General features: G+C 38.2%; 1 protein-coding gene across 1 annotated transcript in view; it reads left to right on the top strand.

The window, feature by feature from the left end:
• Positions 1 to 8,871, top strand: part of LOC131538390 (membrane-spanning 4-domains subfamily A member 15-like) — a 33,087-nt gene extending 24,216 nt beyond the window's left edge. Inside the window, exons 7-9 of the mRNA XM_058772255.1 lie at positions 562 to 723; positions 1,592 to 1,708; positions 3,872 to 8,871. Coding sequence (XP_058628238.1) covers positions 562 to 723; positions 1,592 to 1,708; positions 3,872 to 3,892 — 300 coding nt within the window. The 3' untranslated portion in view covers positions 3,893 to 8,871. The remainder of the gene's footprint in view (positions 1 to 561; positions 724 to 1,591; positions 1,709 to 3,871) is intronic.
• The last annotated feature ends 11,522 nt before the right edge of the window (positions 8,872 to 20,393 follow it).

Raw genomic sequence — 20,393 nt, 5'->3', positions numbered from 1 at the left:
CCGTGAAATAAAATTAGTCATACAGTGAAACAGAATTTTGGTCATCCCGCCCACCCCTAATTTAAATGCGATTGCCGATGACGTCATAATCGTGTTGCATTGTGGTCTATGGATCAGCCTGAAGTGTGCATAGTGTGAAGTAGACTCGCTCACTCGTCAAGGGTTTGTCCATATAAACTTCACGAAGTGAAACGCACTTCAGAATGGCAGCAGAGATTCCTCCGAGGGAAAGTGCTTAGGGACGTCGGCGAAGGCTTGCCTAAAACTGGAGTGGAACAAAGCCAAGTGTGCACAGATCCACACTTCAAAAAATCTACCTGAAATAGTAGACCATCTGGGAACTTTTGGCATACTCTTTTCAACATACTACTATTCTTTGCACACTTACTCTAATCTTGCATACTATGTAGGATGGATCGTATGAACATAAGGCATTGGTGCTTGGACCCTGATGAATATTTTATGTATATCAAGTAGTTTATTTTCACCACACTCCATATACTTCTACATCTACGTTAACACAGCATGTTAAATAACTTTATGCTGGTTTACTGCCTGTAGGTAGCCAGTTCACTTGGAGCGAACATTTTCAGTGCTTTAACTGCAGGCGCTGCCCTTGTTTTAATTTCACTGGATTTGGCTCTAGGATCCTTCAAGACTTATCAACAATTAAACCATTACCACGACTATTGTGGATATAGAGATGTTACGGGACAGCATGAGGTATGTTATCTTTTACATTCATATTTAGATTTACAGTAAGATCACTGTGTGGTCAGTGCAAAGTGTCAAAGTTCAAGCCTTAATTTGCACTCATCTGTCAAGTCTTTTTCAGAAGTAGTTTATAGATCTCTTACTATTACTGATTGCTACGTAGTCCGACATAGCTGCACCACCACAGCTCCCTGACAGACCCGCACAATTAACTTAAACACGCGAGGTCTTATTTTAAAAATAGAGCACCTCAACCTAACAAGGTGCACATAAACTTCAGGAGGGGGAATAAGACCAAAATAATAAACAAACCTCACAAACTAACTACCGCATAACCCTCTTTCCTAAATAAAATAAAGATAAAAGAAACAACATGTTCTTACCTCCCTACTAGGCTCAAAACAGGAGAAAACAAAAGGCTCCTTTGTTAAACAGGCAGTTCAACGAAGTTACACACCATTATTTTTGTATGTCATCATGGTAACACAAAAGTACAAAGTAAACCACCAAGCAGGGACAGAGGAGACCTCGTGGAGGAAACTTCCTAACGGGCTTAAATCAGCTCTCGCCTGACGTCACCGTGACTCCGTGCACCTGTGCGCGCTAATCAGAAGGGAGAAAAGAACCACAACAACAACAACAACAACAGAAAATGTGCACAAACAACCACGTAATCATTAAATAAGACACACATGTAACTCTGATCATTTACAATGCGTGGAAATATTGACATTATACATTAATTGTAAACTCAGTCCAGTTAAATATATTGATGATCTTTATGGATAACAGCTTCTTGACTGCTGAGCAGCCCTGTTTGAGTGGTAATTATCAGTTATTTTGTTATTATCGGTGCTAATGTTGATTTTCCTCTCAGATTCTCTTCAAGGGAATCAGTGGTGTGTTGCTGTTATTCACCTTCCTTCAGTTTATCATCTCCATCCGTCTGTTAGCATTTGCTTGTAAAGTCTCATGTTGCTGTTGTCCTCCTCAGGTGAGTAATGCATCAAGTCAGGAGTTTCCAAGCTTGTTTTGGCCACTGAACCCTCAGATATGTATATACATAACAGATATATCTACACACTTGGGTTCACTTTACAAGAACCATCAAACACTACAAGATACAATACAAAACTCGTCTTAAATTCTTCACTATTATAGCCCCAATTCCTGAGTTGGGACATTTTGTAAAATGCAATAAAATCAAGAATCTGTGATTTGTTCATTCTTTAACTTTTATTTAATTGACAAAAGTACAAAGAAAAGATTTCCAAAGTTTTCACTGACCAACATAAATGTATTCTGTAAATATGAACAAATTTTGATTGTGATGTCTGCAAGTTGGGACCGAGGCATGTTTAACACTGTGTCACATCAACCTTCCTTTTAATTACAATGATTCATGTTTGGGAATTGAGGATACTAACTGATAAAGTTTTGCGAGTAAAATTTGTGTCCAGGCTCGCTTGATACAAGACTTCAGAAGCTCAGCGATCAAGTCTGTGATCGGCGTTGTCCGATTCTCCTTTTCATGACTGTTCATACATTTTCAATAGGATTCAGATCTGGACTGCAACAGTCTAACACATTCGCTCTGTCTCTACGAAACCACGCTGTTGTAGCACATGCAGAATGAGAGCAGTTGTCTTGATATCTTATAACCATGGAATTCCCATGAAAGACATCATCTTGATGGCAGTATATATCTCTGTACAACTCCAATATATGCCTCCATGTCAATGGTACCTTCGCACATATTCCAGTCACCCATGCTGTGTGCTCTGATGCACTCATATACCATGACAGATGTTTGCTTTTGCATCTGTCACTGATGAAAGTCTGGATGGTCCCTTTGGTCTTTGGGACTGAGAACTCGAAATCCATTTTTCCTGGAAACAAGCTGAAATGTGGACTCGTCTTTTTGACTATCTGAGATGAGCTCTGGCCCAGAGCATCGCTGCCTAGAATTGATGTATATCTTTCTCCTAGAATAACACAGATTCAAGTTGCATTTCTTGATGCAGCAGCAGACTGTGTTAAGTGACAGCAGTTTTCTGAAGTACTCCTGAGCCCATGTGGCTATATTTCACACCCGCAGCATGATGGTTTCTTATGCAATGCCATCTGAGGGGTCAAAGGTCAAGCACATTCAACTGAGCTTTCCTGCCTTGCCCTACATGTAGTGTGATTTCTCTGGATTCCCTGAATCTTTTCACAGTATTATGTGTGGTAGTTGGTGAAAGACCTAAATTCTTTGCAATTTTGCATTGCAAAATGTGATTTTTTTGGTTTGTTTGACACATCTCTCGTGAAATTTGGCACAAAGTGATGAGCCACGATCCAGCTTTGCTTGCAAAGACTGAGATGCTCCTTTTATGCCCAAACATGACACCTTGACCTATTACCAGTTCACCTGCTTACTGTGAACGGTTTCAAAACAGTTCAACATTGGTATTCTATAACCTTTTCACTTTTATTTTGCCTCTGTCACAACTTTTTTTGGAATGTGTTGCAGCCTTCAAAAAACAAAATTTGTTCATATTTACAAAATACATTTATGTTGGTCAGTGAAAACTTTGGAAATCTTTTCTTTGTACTTTTGTCAATTAAATAAAAGTTAAAGAATGAACAAATCACAGATTCTTGATTTTACTGCATTTTACAAAATGTCCCAACTTTTCTGGAATTGGGGTTGTAAATGTGAAATCCCTCTAGCTTTTAACATATAATTCTGTCCACAAAAAAATGTTGGAAATTATGTGAAATTATTTTCAAATCCGGATGAAAGCATGTTCTACACCAGGACAAGGATTTCTGTCTTTTGCTTTTTTCGATGCCATTTAAAGTACAATGAGGTCTATACACATGTAATACTGGAACTGTCTGCCAGTTTTATTGCATTTATACCATCTGACAGCAAGAAGGCATACAATTATATGTACATTTTCCCAAATGTGCTGTTTGTTCCACAAGTTTTAACTACACAGCCCTCTGATTAGAGGCCCAATTCATTAAAAGAGGCTTGAAAATGATTTGGCTTTAATGTTCAGTGTCTATGTACTGGAAATGTGTAAAGCACTCAAAAATGGCTGCAATAATTGTTTAATAAGCAATCGATAAGCAAGGAAGCTAATTGTATACATTTTTTTTCTTGCAGATACCGGATACCTCAATATAGTAATTGTGAATAAATATTAATTATTAAAAAAAAAAAAATAGGTGGGCAAAGTTTGGTCCTGTAGCTGTGTGTGATGGGACTTTCGTGGGACACTTTTGTGGGACCCAATGATTTCAAAAGGAAAGGAAAGGACATGATGTGTGACCAAGTATGGTGTCCCATACTCAGAACTTGTGCTCTGCATATAACTCAACCAAGTGTGCACACACACACACACACACACACACACACACACTTACCGTGAGCACACACCTGGAGCAGTGGGCAGCCATATTGCTGCGGTGCCCGGGGAGCAGTTGGGGGTTCGGTTCTTGCTCAAGGGTCTCACCTCAGTCGTGGTATTCAGGGTGGAGAGAGTGCTGGTTATTCATTCCCCCCACCTACAATTTGTGCCGGACCTGAGACTCGAACCCGCAACCTTCGGGTTACAAGTCCGACTCTCTGTCTATTAGGGCATGACTGCCCCCTGTCCATTATATTTAATGTCCTTTCATCGCTTTATCAGACAATAATTAATAATTTTAATGACGTGTAAACAAAAACTATTCAAGACTAGATGCTATTTCATCATTTTCTTTCTTTAGTTTCAAGAAAGTTGCATAATCATCAGTGAAACTGAATAGATTGTTTTGAACAACTGCAATAGCTTAATACCATATAATCTGTGAAAATAAAGTATACAGAAGGAAAAAATTGCTTATGTCTTAATTAAAACAGAAAAAAAATGGTGTTTCTTCAAGAGTGATGGAACTGTATCATGCACTCCTCAAAACAGCCTTACTTTTACATATATATATAGCATAGATATAAAACGGGATTATGTTTCTAATAAAGCGAGCACCATCAGCTTGCTTGGGGATGCAGTGAGTGTAAAATGCTGGCTCAGCCCACAGCTGCACTCTGGTGCAAGGTGTAGTTTTTATTTCTGTCAGGACCACTGTCGTCAAAATGATAGATACTTAGCATACAGTTTGGTTTGGCGGTATGGTTCTGTTCTGTGCAAAAACTCCCTGCCCATCCATGCAGCCTGTCCTGAATGAGCAGAGAGAGCAGCAATAATAACCCCCCTAGGGTAAACAGAACAGAACAAGCAGATATCATTAATGTACTTAATGATATTTAAGTCTGATTCAGCAAGGAATATCAGAAAGACAAGTCCTGACTGTGCAAAAGGAGGAGTTGGGGATGGAGGAGGGTGATTTGCTCCTGAGCAAGCGGAAAAAGCTGCTGAATAATACTGAATAGAGCTTATATAGGTATGCCGCGATAGGTGTCGTATTCTTATAGGTAGATGTGATCAGCTGAGAATCAGCTGATGCAAGCTTGACTCACGTGACCTGCCAGAACTAACGCTAACCATACCTGTCAACACTCGTACCTGTCTCCCGTATTTCGCACCCATCTCCCGCCCCCTCCCGTAATTTGTATGGCCCAAATCTTGTTATATGTATAATCACATCAATATTTTATTCCAAGGTTGTACAGTTGCCAGATCTTGTATGAAACGCATCACCTCACACAATCGACACAATACACACATTTCAAACCATTTGTGACCTCAACCTGGCAACCTACAACCCAGTTGCGCTGTAGATTTCTGCGCAAGTAGTATACGTGGGAAGTTGAATCTACCGTCAGTGGTAGAAATGGAAGGAGAAGAGTCAAGTGGTGCTCCGGCGAAGAAAAAAAAATATTTGTGTAAATTTAACAACAGCTGGACGGAAGAATTTAATTTCTTGTCTCGAAGCCATGTAAACAACGCATAAGTGTGTCGCACTAATTTTAATATCGGACACGGTGGGAAAAACAACATATCTCTGCATATTAAATCACAGCGGCACATTCGTGCAGCCGAGGCACAGAAGGGCAACACATACTATAAATGTTAATGTTATGTACAATGTTACAATGTAATGTAATGTCATTTGTTCCATGGTGTTTAACTGCTGTGCAGTGTTTCTGTTTAATAATAATAATACAAAAAAAAAAAAAATATATATATATATATATATATATATAGAACAGTTCTAATATTTATTTATTAATTAAACATTAACTATTCTTTTTATTTTTATTAATTATTTATGTACTTGTGTTAATTTATAGTGCCAGAAACCTACAATCCAACAGTGAATATATATTGTTCAAAAGTGCACAAAAACCAAAGTACCAAAGAAACGAACAAATGTGAAAATAAAAGGGGAAAAGAAACTCTAAACACACACACATATACATATATTGTTTCCACAGTATATCATTGTTAGAAGTTTGCTCAAGGCACCACAGTTGCACTCTTACATCAACATTGTTAAAGGGGTCATATAATGGTACATGCACTTTTACAAGTTGATTGTACTGAAATGTGTGTTAGCAGTGCCTGTACACAACCATCATAAAATGATAAAAATCCATCCAGTGTTTTTTTAATCTCCTTATTTGTTTTACCCTGTCTCAAATCAAGCCGTTCGACCGTGTGACGCCCACGGTCGGACGCCTCCCACGATGGTTGATTGACAGCAGTGTTTCAACACAGACCCGCCCTTGCTCGTGAGCGAGCTGTCAATCATAGTCCGCGCGTCATTGTTGATATACGCTGGAGCTGTCTATGAGCAGAATGGCGTCTAGCGATTGTGGTGTTCTGTTCTCGGGTGCAATAATGAACACAGCAGTCATTTTGATGTTCCTAAGTCCGAACCGCTGAAGACACAGTGGCTGAGTTTCGCTTTTGAAGGGAATATTCCCCACGAGCAACGTCAATGTTTTCATGTTTGCGCGAATCATTTTTCACCAGACTGCTTTATAAATGAAGGTCAGTATAAAGCTGGTTTTGCTAAGAAGCTGCTCCTGAAAAAAGAATCGGTACCAACTATTCGTGTTCCTGCTGAACCTCCAGAAGAAGTGAGTGTAACGTTTAATTAACCTTTATATTAATCTTTGCAAATCGCTAGCACGCTTCACGATGTATGTGGCTAATGTTTACATTCAGGGTACATGCATGTTTTCTATTTACGACGTTCTCAATATACTTAATAATCCCACGTTTATAATGAACAAAACGTTATGGTTGTGTTATTACAAACTGTGTACGCAGGTATTAAAGTTAACATTATAACACTACACTAAGCTTACTTTTGTAGATGGTTTATAACGGTGTCTGTTAAGAAGTAATGAAAAAAATTTAAATAAATAAAAAACAGTTATAACTGCATGAAAATGAATGGTAACACAATACCTGCAAAATACTGTTTACATCCTGCAAATGCATATGATCCAAGACTATAAATACTCTAATTGATGTTTTTCAATATTATGCCAGAATAAGTTATGTTATCTGATCACATATTTACTTTTGTATAGGCAAGCACATCTTACCCTCAACTGTTGTCAAGGCAACACTCCACGTGTGTTGTGTCAAAAACGCCCCACAGAACAGAGGGGCGGGGCGAGCAAAGCTCATTAGCATTTAAAAACACACGCACTAAAACGGTGTGCTGAAAACAGCTGTTTTTGAGCAGGTAAAATGAGTGTTTTCTTACAATACTAATGAGAATTTTTAATTAAAGTATATTACAAACTTTCAATTTAGACCCTAAAGAATCATATTAGCTTGTACAAAAATGGCATTATATGACCCCTTTAACAAGCAAATAATCAATGTCACTATCCCTCTTGAACCAAAAACTTTTATAGTACATTTCTTTTCTAGTAATCCAAAATTGAGAAGAAGAGAATATATATTTATCGATATGTGCATTTTACAAGCTAAACGACTTATAGCGCTTCATTGGAAAAAGTTGTAGAGGTGGCTTAAGGAAATGGCAATGAATATGTCACTGGAGAACATTTTTTTAGAAAAAGAAACCAATGGGGATATAACAGAAGATATGTAGGAGAAAAATGTTGGAAATGTTTTGTAATAGGAGGCCTTTATTTAATTTTATTGTATAGTTTGATTATTTTTATTTATGTGTATATATGTATTTGTGTTTATATGGGTACTTGTGTATATGTAGGTGTATATTGTTTTTTTTGTAACCTGTTGACTGTTGCATTTGAATGCATAAATTTGTGTTTTTGTTACTTTTTGTTATGTAGAGTTAAAAGCAATAAAGATATATATATATATATAAAAACATTGTTAACAAGCTGTGATTTGGACTCTAGCCTCCCCTTTTATATACCAGACTTCTTTTAGGTAAGGATTCTGTGCACAATTCCAAGTACTCCATATACTTATATACACCTATACTTGTAAGGCTGTCTCAACAGATAAAACAAAAAGAAAAAAGAAAGAAATGAGGAGGGGGTTGGGAAGAAAAAAAATACATGGAGCTCAATTGAATATCGCACCAGTTTTGTGATCAGCTGTTATGTGGTGTGTCAGGATCCTCCCCTGACAGTGGTGTCTGTCTTGTCTCTGTTCAATGTTTCTTTGTTTGTTTTGTGGGTGAGCACATGGCTCCGTCTCTGTTTGTGTTGGCCACGTGCTCCTCTTGTCCCACCTCCAGTTACCACGCCCCCTTGTTTAGTCCTTGTTTGCTTGATTGTGTTCACCTGGGGTCAGTTCTTCTTACCTCGCTTAATACATCTGATACGATTTGAAAGATTCCAGATCTTCTAATCGTGATAACTGATCTCTGACTAATTTGGTTCTTCAAACAAATTTGCAGACTTTATTAAAATATCTGGATTAAGTTGTCTAAGTTTATCAGGGGCGCTTTAAGATAACCAGAGGCCCCTGGGCTACAGCATTACGGTAGGCCCCCACCCCAGAAAACCTTTTTTTTTTTTTTACTGTTATTAATGTCAAATTTGGATTTTTTTTTTTTCTTGTTAATAACATTCGCATTCAACATTCACAACACTGTTCTGCGTAAAATGTAAATATAAGTGAATATGCAAATTCACTCTTTGCCACAAGGTGGCGCTTAGGAACAGCAGAATATAGCCGTTACATAACACTACGTTATTACAGGCTTTATGAGGTAATATGAAAAGAAAATGCCATCAAAACTTTCCTGGCTGAAATGTGAGTTTACAGGTATGATTTAAACACCATAAATCACACAAAATATTTATTATTCATAATCAGTAGAACGAAACAACACGATATGTTGGCATAAACGTGGACTGTTTGGTGAATCATTAGCTAATGGTTTGCATCGGTATCATTATGTTATGACTTTACTTGCTGAGGCACATGACTATTAACTAATTGTTAAGTAATATGTCATTGTGGTTATAGATTTTGAATTAGTTAGTTAGTCGAGTGCCTCAACAAGTAAAGTCATAACATAATGATACCGATGCAAACCATTAGCTAATGATTAATTAAAGCAGACAACTGGAAGTTTAAAGGCATGGCTTCGACCCAATGTGGTAATTAACATATGAATTTACTTCATTAGTTAATAAAATAAGTTATTAGGTAGTTAATATATTATGACGCATTTAACTGATAACAATTTATTGATTACTTAATCTAGGAATCATATTGAATGTTCATTTGTTGCTGATGCAGTAATTTTTTTAATAAATGGTTTAGTTCTTCATGAGTTGCACATGAACTCATGATTATCTGTGCATTAGTTAAGCATGAATTAATGCATATTAGTGTCACTGTATTGTAAAGTGTTACCAACTCCAATAGAAGTTAGATCTGTCAGTCTAACTTCAAGTTAGTCTAACGAGCAAGTTAGTCAGTCAGATCTGATCATTTTCTTTTCTTAAAGATACAGCACTTACAGATGGCTTTTAGCTCTGAAAATCTCCTAGGAAGTACTCTTTCTTCTGGAGGAGATATTTTAGCCTTGTTCAATGTCAGTCCAAATCCAATTTTTATCTGCTTGGATGCTCACCAACAATGTCATTACCATAAAAATCAATGCAGATATTTCTATTTCTATCTATTTATAGCTGTAGCAAAATACCCCAAAACTGAAACGATAATATAATTAAATAGAATACTGTTGTGAATTTTGATCAGGAAAATCATTCTTTGTCACCTTCAACAAATTATTTGCATGTTTTTGGTGCTCTTGAGGATTTGTGCAGTTTTAACCCAAAGTGAAGTAAAAAGAGTATGATGCACATTATGTTATCATACTATATAATATAATTTAGGACATAAGAACACGGCCATTTTGATTGTAGACATGAAACATTATGCAGTGATTCATTCATAAGCATTTGAAGTTTCACTAACATACCTCCAGAGTTGTAACTAATATAACATAAGGACTTGCATACAACACAGGAATATACTATATGCATTTTTAGACAGTTTATTTGTTGGTTAAAGTTATAAAATGGAATTTTAATGTATATTTAGTCTCGGTCACATGATGTTAGCTTGCATTCCATATGGCTTGGATATGGCTAGACTGGACCTTAATGCCATGTGGTTTTATGTGTAGGCCCACATAATTTACTTTGCTTTTGCATCAGTGTCCTTTGTGGAGGACAATTTTGCAATTGGCATTGGTTAGTTTTTGTAGGACATTGGCAAAATCCCATTTTTACCCCTTACCCCTATACTTACCCCTACCCCTCAATTTAGTGCGTTCACGTGAAGGGCTAGGGGTGTCTTGATTCTCTTTTGGTCGGAGGCGTAGGGGTAAGGGCCCTTCCAGATAGCCCTTCAAACGAAGAGTTATCTCAGCATACGCCAGCTACAGCAGCAACATGGCAACCCGAGCGAACATGACCCATAAATGGAAGCATTTTTGGCATTAATAAACATTTTAATGAAAAATAATAATTTGATTTGTTGCATTCAATCGTGTTTATATTTATGGTCATGTTATTCAAAGAAATGTTTGCAAAAAATTAGCTAAAGTTTGTAACATTAAACCATTACTGACTGCAAGATAGTGCCACAACATATTTTCATGTCTGATAAGGGCGATAACCACAATAGGGTGGCTAATCCCCCCAATAGTTAAAATCGTTAAAGGTTTTCTCAAATAGGGTTCATTTGAGAGAGAGAGATTAAAGTTGCATGTACACGTGTCTGTGCGTCTCAGTTTACAATGAGTGAGTTTACTTCAAAAACAGCGATTTTATCCTCTCGTTGCTGGAAAATATAATATAGCAATTCATTATTTATGTACTTACATCAAAAAATAAGTACAATGTACTTATTGTGTTCATACTGTATTGCTTTGCTCCTGGATGTGAGCTGTGTGATCTCCTATTTATGTGTGTGTCAGTAAGCAGCACATTAATATAGAATGGTCATTAAAGGCTCTAATGCACACCAGTATAGGTGTGTGTACTGTAGGAGCTAGACGACATATGATGACGTGTAATGGTATAGTAGTAGTGTCCCATTTCTTAGGGGAATATTTTCTCCCCTACACCTTGACACTCTGTTTCAAGGGACAAGGGGAAGGGGTAGGTGAAGGGGTTTAAAATTGGGTCATGGTCTACCTCCTTCAGGTGATCAGCCACAGCTGTACTCTTCATAAGGATGTTATCTACATAGATCAGTTTGCCTCTCAGTCTGGCATCTGGGCATGTTTTATCAGGAAGATGTTCCGAGGCTTGCGAAGTGATGTAGCTGAATTGGCACCTTGTAAAAGCCAGCTTGTGTTGATCCTCTGGGTGCACTGGAATGGTCTAAAATCTGGTCTAAGGCAATGTCAGGTATAGAGGAAATTGAGGCTCCTCTGATCCCAGGGATTTCTGGCTCCAGTTGGGTCATGGGCCATCTCGAAAATGGCATCTGTTGGTTTAGTTTTCTATAGTCAACTGCTGGTCAATGATCTCCTATACTGCTTCATGTGAAGTAATAGGGTGCCATTTTTAGTCAGAGGGCACTTCTAGTGGTTGTTTCAGATGCAGCTCTTAGTCATAAGGAGACTGATCTATTGGTATTGCCGAAGCATGAGCTCTTGCCGAAGCACCAGCTCATTTGCATTTAAAGGGACATGCACAAAAACAGCGCATTTTGCCTCATACCCTAAAAGCAGCAATTTTAACAAGCCAGAAAAAATTATCTGTCCGGTATTTTGAGCAAAAACTTTACATATACACTCTGGGGATATCAGACTTATTTTACATCTTAGAAGAAGGGGCTTAATAGCTTTAACTGTTGTTAGAATTTTTGAATCAGCCCGAGCAGAGTCTAAATTGATTTCAGAAAACAATGTCAAAGAAAAAGACAATCACTTTTTTTTCATGAAAGGTGCAAGAGCAGCTAACACAAAAATGAAACAACAAAATGCAAGCAGAGAACGATCTGAAAAGAGTAACAGTGACACCAAGTGTTCCAGATGTGGACTGACAACACATAAAGCAGATGACTGTGGTGGAAAATCAGCCTGGAAACCTGCCTGTACTGCGACTAATGCCTGTTTCACACATACTCTGTTTGCAGTGCGTATGCGGTGCAGAAGCAGCACGGACTCATTGTGCTTTCACACAGGACGCGTTTGCAGTCCGCTCCTGATCCGCGGTTGTTTACCACAAACACAACATCCATTATTTTGATTTCAAATCCATTGTCACTGAAAATGCTTTTTCAGCATTGTGATAATACAATCGTTCATAGACATATTCACGTTTAAGCTCAATAAATATAAACAATGGGTCTCATTCACTAAACGTGTACGCACAAATTTTTGCATGAAATGTGCGTACGGACATTTTCGCTAATATGTCATGATTCATCAAAAACATTCGTACTAAAATTTATTGTAAATGTACGAAAAAATTCAAGAACAATTTATACCATATCCTACATACATAATTAATACAGAATCCTACATATAATTAGATATGTTATTTATAGGGTGGGTGAAAAGTAATTAGACATTAAAATTGATAAAGTATAATTAGAGGTCCAATTATATAAATAGATATAATTAGAGGTCCAAACAACAACCACCTGATCTATCCTTATATAAACGGTGATTATTGTGTCTCACCTTGTGTTTGGAGGCACGGCACACTTGGTACTGCTTGAAGACATTGCGGCGCGTGCTCTAAGGAGAGAGCGCGTCTTTAGAGAACGCACAGATATGTTTGCTGAGTGACGAATGGCTGTTCAGTCGCTTTAGGTTGCCCAGAGAAGTCCTTATTGATTTATGCAACTGACTGGAACCAAGCCATATCACCAACCGCTCTCACCCTATACCACCTTATCTCCAAGTTCTGTGTACTATCGGATTACTTGCTACGGGAACATTTCAAAGGGAAATTGGGGACCGAGCCGGAATTTCCCAACCCTCTATAAGCCGCGCTATTCACAAGGTGGTCAAAGCTATTGTAGGTCTTATGCCAACTTATGTCAAATTTCCTTATGACGTGGCACACCAGATGGTAGTTAAGAGGGGGTTCTATGAGATCAGTGGCATACCTAATACCATCGGTGCAATAGACTGTACCCATGTGCGTATCAAAGCACCATCCGCAAATGCAATAAACTATGTGAACAGAAAAAATTACCACTCCATCAACGTTCAAATAGTCTGCGATGCCAGCTGTAACATACGAAATGTTGTTGCACGCTGGCCCGCAGGAACTCACGATTCCTTTATTTTACAAAACAGTTATTTAGGACAGCGCTTGCAAGCTGGGGGTGGTGAAGAGGGATGGCTTCTTGGTGAGTAGAAGTGTGCCCAGAATATTTTTTAGTTAATTTAAATAAAGGTTCATTATCACAATGGTTGTTGTAGGTGACAGGGGTTATGGTCTCAAAACATGGCTCATGACACCTCTAGCCAACCCAACGACCCCTCAGGAAGTGCGCTACAACCTGAAACATGCCCGTGCGCGCTCAGTGGTAGAACGCACAATCGGGTTACTCAAATCCCGTTGGATGTGACTGCCAAGCAATGCTATCAATTTATTCAGTGACTCATTTATTTCCCGTAGGCCAGCTGCCACATCCTTAACGGCAAGGATGAGGGCATCTTGACTAGTGAGCACCTCGTCGGTCAGGACTTGTGCGCCGGTGCGCCTCTGTGAAGGGGTATAACGAGTGGATTGGGAAGTAGACGGCTGGACTTCAGCTTCTTCATTTCTATCTGCTGTCTCTGGATGTTCTGCAAAAGCCGGAAGTTTTGAGTTATGATGATTACTTGAATACATTCCTTAAAATGAAGATTTTGATTTAAGCAAATTACCGTGTTGTAATTGCTGCTGTATTAGGTCACTTTCACCCTCATTCCTTTCTATAATGCCGCTCAAGCTTGACTGTCCTATAATTTCAGCCATTCTTTCATCGAAGGCAGACAGATCCGGTGGCCCCTGCCCTCCACCCGTGTCTTTTTTCCTCTGTTGAACTGAAATTCTTCTTTTGTCCTCGAACTTCATGTCAAACCACTTTTTTTTTAACTTCGGCAACCGTCCGAATTTCTGGTGAAACCACATTGATGGATTGTTTTACTGCATCCCATGCTTCTTTTTTACCTGTGCCCGTTACACCAGTGGATACACTTTTAAATAGCAAATTTTTTCTGGCTTCCACCTCTGACAGCAAAACCTCATGTTCATTATCGTTAAAGTTCTTTTTGTTTGTCTTTGTTTCGGTGCCATAATTGTCTTTCTCTGGACGAGTGCCGCTTTGCGTCAAGCCCTTATATGGAGATGGTTTGGGCGTGTATTATGCTAATTATGAACCTCGTGCACGCGGGCGCTCATTTAGAAGACTCCAAATTCACTAACAGAAGAACGAGTTTAACCCTTTAAAACCGGCTGTGTCGGCGCCGACACATCAGACCAAGCTGTATTCATGTTACCATAACTCTTCTACCGTTTGGACTATCAAAATAATTCAAATTGCTCCTGATAGCAGACAACATGCGCTTTTCGGCAATATATGGCTTATTACGGTAATTTCTTGCGCTCCGTCAACAAATGACGGCGGATTTCCGGGAGAGCGGGAAGGGAGAATTTGAATGGAGAGATAGGGAGCGCGGAGTTTGTTATTGCATAAAATAATAAACAAAATGAACAAAAACATGGTCAAGGAGGAGTAAACAGCATAAGAGTCGATTAGGATGATTTTTGATGAGACTTTGGGAGCAGGCTGAGTGAGACTTTTTCACATGTGGTGTGTGTGTCGCTATAATGAGTCCGTGCATGTAAATGAATGGGTGCACGCATGTACATGCATGTGTACATGTGTGCGTGTATGAACAAAAAAGCCTCCTGAATGAAAACTGTGCAACCCAGTGTCCCAAAAATACTTGTATATATGTATTATAGTTGAATTTTGAAGTAAGAAGTGTTGGATTATTTCGATCATGATTTTTCTCTTTTGTGAAAATGACCTATTTTACCCTTAGGTTTTAAAGGGTTAAGAACAAGCTCATGTGCGTACGCACGTGTTGTGAATTAGGCGGAAAGTTTTCGTGAGAAGTTCAAATGTGCGTATAAATACGAAAAACGTACGCAATTATTAGTAAATGAGACCCAATGTATTATTCGATGCGTTTAACTTCTAGATTTGTAAGTTGCTCAAGCAAGTTGCAATTTAAACACAGCATATAGCTTACTTTTCTTACACTAAAAGTGGGCTATCAAAAATATTTTAAATTAAAGCTTACCACTGACAGAAACAATGGGCTCTCGTGCCTTTTCTTTTGCATTTAAGTCTTTATTACAAGCAATCCCGCAGGTCATAAAAAATAACTTCTACCTCAAGTGCATGTTGCCTTGTTTATATAAAAGTGCACTATTCCTTGTTTTAAACCTAGCTAAAAAGCCACGTGTTGACTGTGAAACACAGTAGCCTTTAATTACATCTATTCATTGTGAAATTACTACATTTCCATGTCAATCCATGTTCATTTTTACCCTGAACAATGTGCTGTCAGTTTAATTCAGTGCGTGTAGCACAGCAAAAATAGACTCGGTGTGGAAACAGAATGAGTTTGCAAATGCCATTTCAGTTTTTTGTGATATGAGAAACTCTTCTCACACTGAACACACTTGTATGGCCTCTCTCCAGTGTGAACTCTCATGTGAGCATTAAGGTTTCCTTTAACTGTGAAGCTCTTCCCACACTGAGGGCAGATGTACGGCTTCTCTCCGGTGTGAACTCTCATGTGAGACCTAAAGCCTTCTCTTCGTCTGAAGCTCATCTCACACAGTTCGCAGGAGTAAGGTTTCTCTCCAGTGTGAATCCTCATGTGGGCATTAAGGTTTTTTTTCTGTGTAAAACTCTTTCCACACTGAGGACACACAAACAAATTCTCTCCAGTGTGGATTTTCAAGTGGCCTTTAAAGCTTTCTTTTCTAATGAAACTCTTTCCACAGTGTTGGCAGGTGAAAGGGCTCTCCAGTGTGAACACTCATCTGCACTTCAAGGTTTGTAGTTTCTGTTTCATAAGTCTGTGAGTAACTAAAAGATTTTTCTCCAGCCATGAAGTCCTCCTGATTTTTCTCTTCCATTTCATCCAGTTCTTGACTCTCCTCTTTCAGCGCCATCAGGTCTAGAGTGAACAGAAACAAATAAGGTTATCACTAGTTTAATGGCACAAATATATGAATTGCCTTTAGACTGGAAAAACATCAAATCCAACAAGACGTACAGTAGGTAGTCATTTGATCTCAAATTATTAATCACTTAAATGTTTAATGTCAGATATTTGACCACTGTTACGGTAAAATAACAGTTGTAAAACAGCTGATATTAAACAGCCGTGCTTGAAGTGTGCTTACTTTTACTGTACAGTACCAGCCGGTATTTTAGTTGAGCTCTTTTAATTTTTAGATTATATTTAAAGCGTTGTGCATTATGTCATAAAAAATAAAACAACAGAAATGGTGGATTATGAGTGTTATAGGCCTGGTTCTGATGCATATTTTAGCAGCATTGTCAGATTAATGTCACAAATGAAAGGTCTGAAACTTACATTTAAAGGGGTCATATGATGCGAAATTCTATCTAAAAGAGAAGGCTGATCCAGACCGGGCTAAAACGGCTCATTCAAACACGCCTCCACATGTCTACGTCACGATGTGGGAATATTTGCGTAATGCCGTCCAAATGTGCACGCGAGGAGAGAAGGTGTGGCTTCAGTAACCGCAGTAGTGTTGATGCAGCCGTGTCAGGGAGCGAAAGCAAAAGCACTTTATTTGGTCTTCCGGAAGTAGATGCATTTAGGAATCATTGTTAAGATTTGTTTACAACACAACAGCACGACCCAAATGTTCGAATTTGTGCAACGCATTTTATTGACGACAGTTTCGTGAACCTAGTAGAGTACAAGGCTGGCTGTGCAAAGGCTATTTCTAAAAAAAAAAAAAGAGTCAATTCTGACTTTACTATGACCTAAGAGAGGAGGTAATGCTGACTTAGCTCTGACAATCTGGCGCTTCTGAATCAGTGACTGTAAGTATGTTTTGTTATTAGTTCAAGTATTTGCTATTGACTGTTCAAATGCAGTCAAATGCTCGTTAAACTAGCAAAAGTGGATTCGGACACACCCCAGGGGCACTAGCGTCGTGCGCTTTAGACCATGCGCTTGGATCGTTAAAATAGGGCCCACTGTTTTCATATAAAGGAAGCGTCATTGTTGCTTTCAGAAACGTATAATTAACCTCCCAGTAGTTTGTTTTGTGTTTAGCTTTTTATTAGTGTATCTGTATATTGATGTCTGTTTTGTTCTGTATTTTCAGTTTTACAATATAAAAAGGGAAAAAAGGACATTTCAATTAAACCCAGGAAAAGTTACACCTTGAGTCATTATTGGAGTTTCATCCCTCATGTTAGCGGACTGTCTAAGGCTCACACTTGGCGTCTCTTTTGAAGCTGCCGGCATCTGTTTTACATTATAAACCGTGTTTTCAAAAAAGTCCCGAGCGCTTTTGGAAACGCCACCGCCGGCGTCTCTTTCTGCGGCTCAGAGTGTCTTTTCAAGTAGAAAAAAGTTCAACTTTTCTGAAAAAAGAAAAAAAAAACGCCCTACTACGTCAAGCGCCTTTTTGACAGCTGACCAATGACAAGCGAGTGGTGAGTTGTTTCCATAACAACAAAAACAACAAGAAAAAAGGAGAAGATAGCCGGTACAGATCGTAGTTTCGGAGCACAAGGAACAGTATGAACCCATGCATCATCCACCCCGAGCTCCTGGACTAAACTAAGCACCATACAGTGTCCTTCCCCGTATAATGTCACGCTCCCACAAACGCCGTTGTGAACCGACACCCTCCCCGTTAACTTCAAAACCCGACGTTTCTGCAGCACACAGCGCTACCGTGCAGCTGTTGTTATAGCAACAAAAGACGCCCGCGGCTGCTATTTGTCACCAAAACGCTGCCAGCCTTTTATTTTACTAAAAAAGAGCTCGTCAACTTTTTCTAGTCAAAAAAGACGCCAAGTGTGAACGCCATAACCTTGCAGAGCAACGCATCGTGAGGACACTACAGTTGCTATTTAGGTAATAATGTTTATACACATTTACACACGTTTAACTGTACTTTAAGTAGATGTAAAGTGAATTCTTGTGTTCACGTTCACATTAGGGGTGGGAATCTGCACCTCACGATCCGATCTGATTCTGGGAGTCACGATCCGATCACAAATAGATTATTGATCTCTTTATTTTAATTAATTAGTTTACAGACTTTAAAAACAATCGTGATGCACTGATTTTTCTCCCACCCCTAAACAACATACTCAACTAATGTTTTCTTTTTTGATTAATTTTTAAAAAATTACAATTTGTTGTAAAGGATGACCAAACATAATGATGTATAATCGCAGTGTTTATTGTCGGGTCATGCAGGAGTTTCTCTGAAACCAGTCAATAAAAATAAGAATACAATTCATTTTAATTTTAGTGCATCTTGATTAAAAGATTGTGTTATAGTGCAAATATACTTGGACTTTTCTGTCAGTGTAATTGAAGTATATTTAAGTGTAATTAAGTATATTTTAAGAAGTTCACTAATAGATCAACTACAGACAGACCTCAAACCTGCCATTCACATAATACACACAGTACAGACAACAAATGTAAAGCTGATCACAACCTCATTCATTTTGTCACGAGCTGCATGTATTAAATACAATAAAGAGATTCATGACTGAAGAAAGACTTTGAGAATGAAACTGACCTGTTTGTTCCTCAGTATCTTCATGTTTGACTTCATTCTTCACGTCTTCTCTCTCCTCTTTAATAAACATCATCTCTGTTTGTTGTGTCTCAGTATCTTCATGTTTGACTCTGAAATCTTCTTCAATCTTCAGGTCTTCTCTCTCCTCTTTAATAAACGCCATCTTTATAACAGTGTGCTTCAGCAGGAGTTTCTCTGTGTGTTTAAGAGGAGAATAATTAACAGACAGATCTCTGTGTGTCTCAATCAGCTCTAGTTCAGCAGCACACTAGTAAGAGTCAGAGTTAATGACCTGATTACACTAAAACACTCAAAACTAGCACTGCAAATTAATAAAAGAACACAGATATAATATTTAGATATGTATTGTGTGGTCTGTATTGAGTGTGTGTGTTGTGATGTCAGATGTTTGTGTTGTTCTTGTTGTATTTACACTGATGTGTCTTCAGTCTGCTGTGATTCAGACAATTAAAACGCCAATAAACGTCAAGAAAAACCAACATTTGACCAAAGAGACAGTCACTCCCCAGATATGAATATATATATATAGATATGCAATATAAATAAGCTTTAGAATCAATAGATAAAGCGTTAAACATGCCTACATATGAGTCTATGTATGTATATTTATTATCAATCATATAAATTAACTTCACAACTTTCACTTGCACTGATATGACAAGATTTGTACATTTATTTAAATCATTATATTTTTCACTCCAAACAGTGTGCGAGATGCAGCTTTTCTGTGCATTACTCATAAAAACAACGTTCATTAACGCTATTAAATACATCACAATGTTACATCGGAGAATAATTCATTCATTAAAGTTCACTATCAGACAGACGGACTGCACATTTAAACGTGTTACACGATTAAAAACACACCTTTCTTCAGCAGAGTCACAGATGCAGGAGCGCGGCGCGGGCCTGTGACGTCACGACACCCCGTCACAATAAAAGTCCCGCGCGAAATAATGCGTTTACACACCGAGAACATGTTCAAGTGATTCATATTCAAGGATTAATTAAAATAATAAATCGCAGATTGCAGATTTAATAACACAATTGTACTCCTCATAATAGCCTCTATGAAACAGTATTTGATCTGACTGATTTCAGCGGTAATGCTCTTTTATATGAGCAATTTTATTTATAATAAAATGTAGTATATTTCACTGATTAAAGCCGTACCTGTTGATTTTCTTTCAGTTGTTAATCCTCGTCTACACTTATTAGTGTTCGGTTTCTATATGCAAGATACAACAACCAGTTCACTAGAAACACTGTAATCTAGCGGGAGTACAAAATATCTCCATACATGTCATGACACCAATAAAAGTTGAAGTTTTGGAAAGAAAGTACCCTGAATATCAGGAGACTCTGTGCACTATTAATCTACAACACGTGCGTTTCACTTTAAATACGC

The sequence above is a fragment of the Onychostoma macrolepis genome, chromosome 04 (genome assembly GCF_012432095.1).
Source record: "Onychostoma macrolepis isolate SWU-2019 chromosome 04, ASM1243209v1, whole genome shotgun sequence".
In the NCBI taxonomy this organism is placed as follows: Eukaryota; Metazoa; Chordata; class Actinopteri; order Cypriniformes; family Cyprinidae; genus Onychostoma; species Onychostoma macrolepis.
The sequence above is the reverse complement of the archived record's forward strand: the minus strand, read 5'-3'. Positions and strand labels throughout refer to the sequence as shown.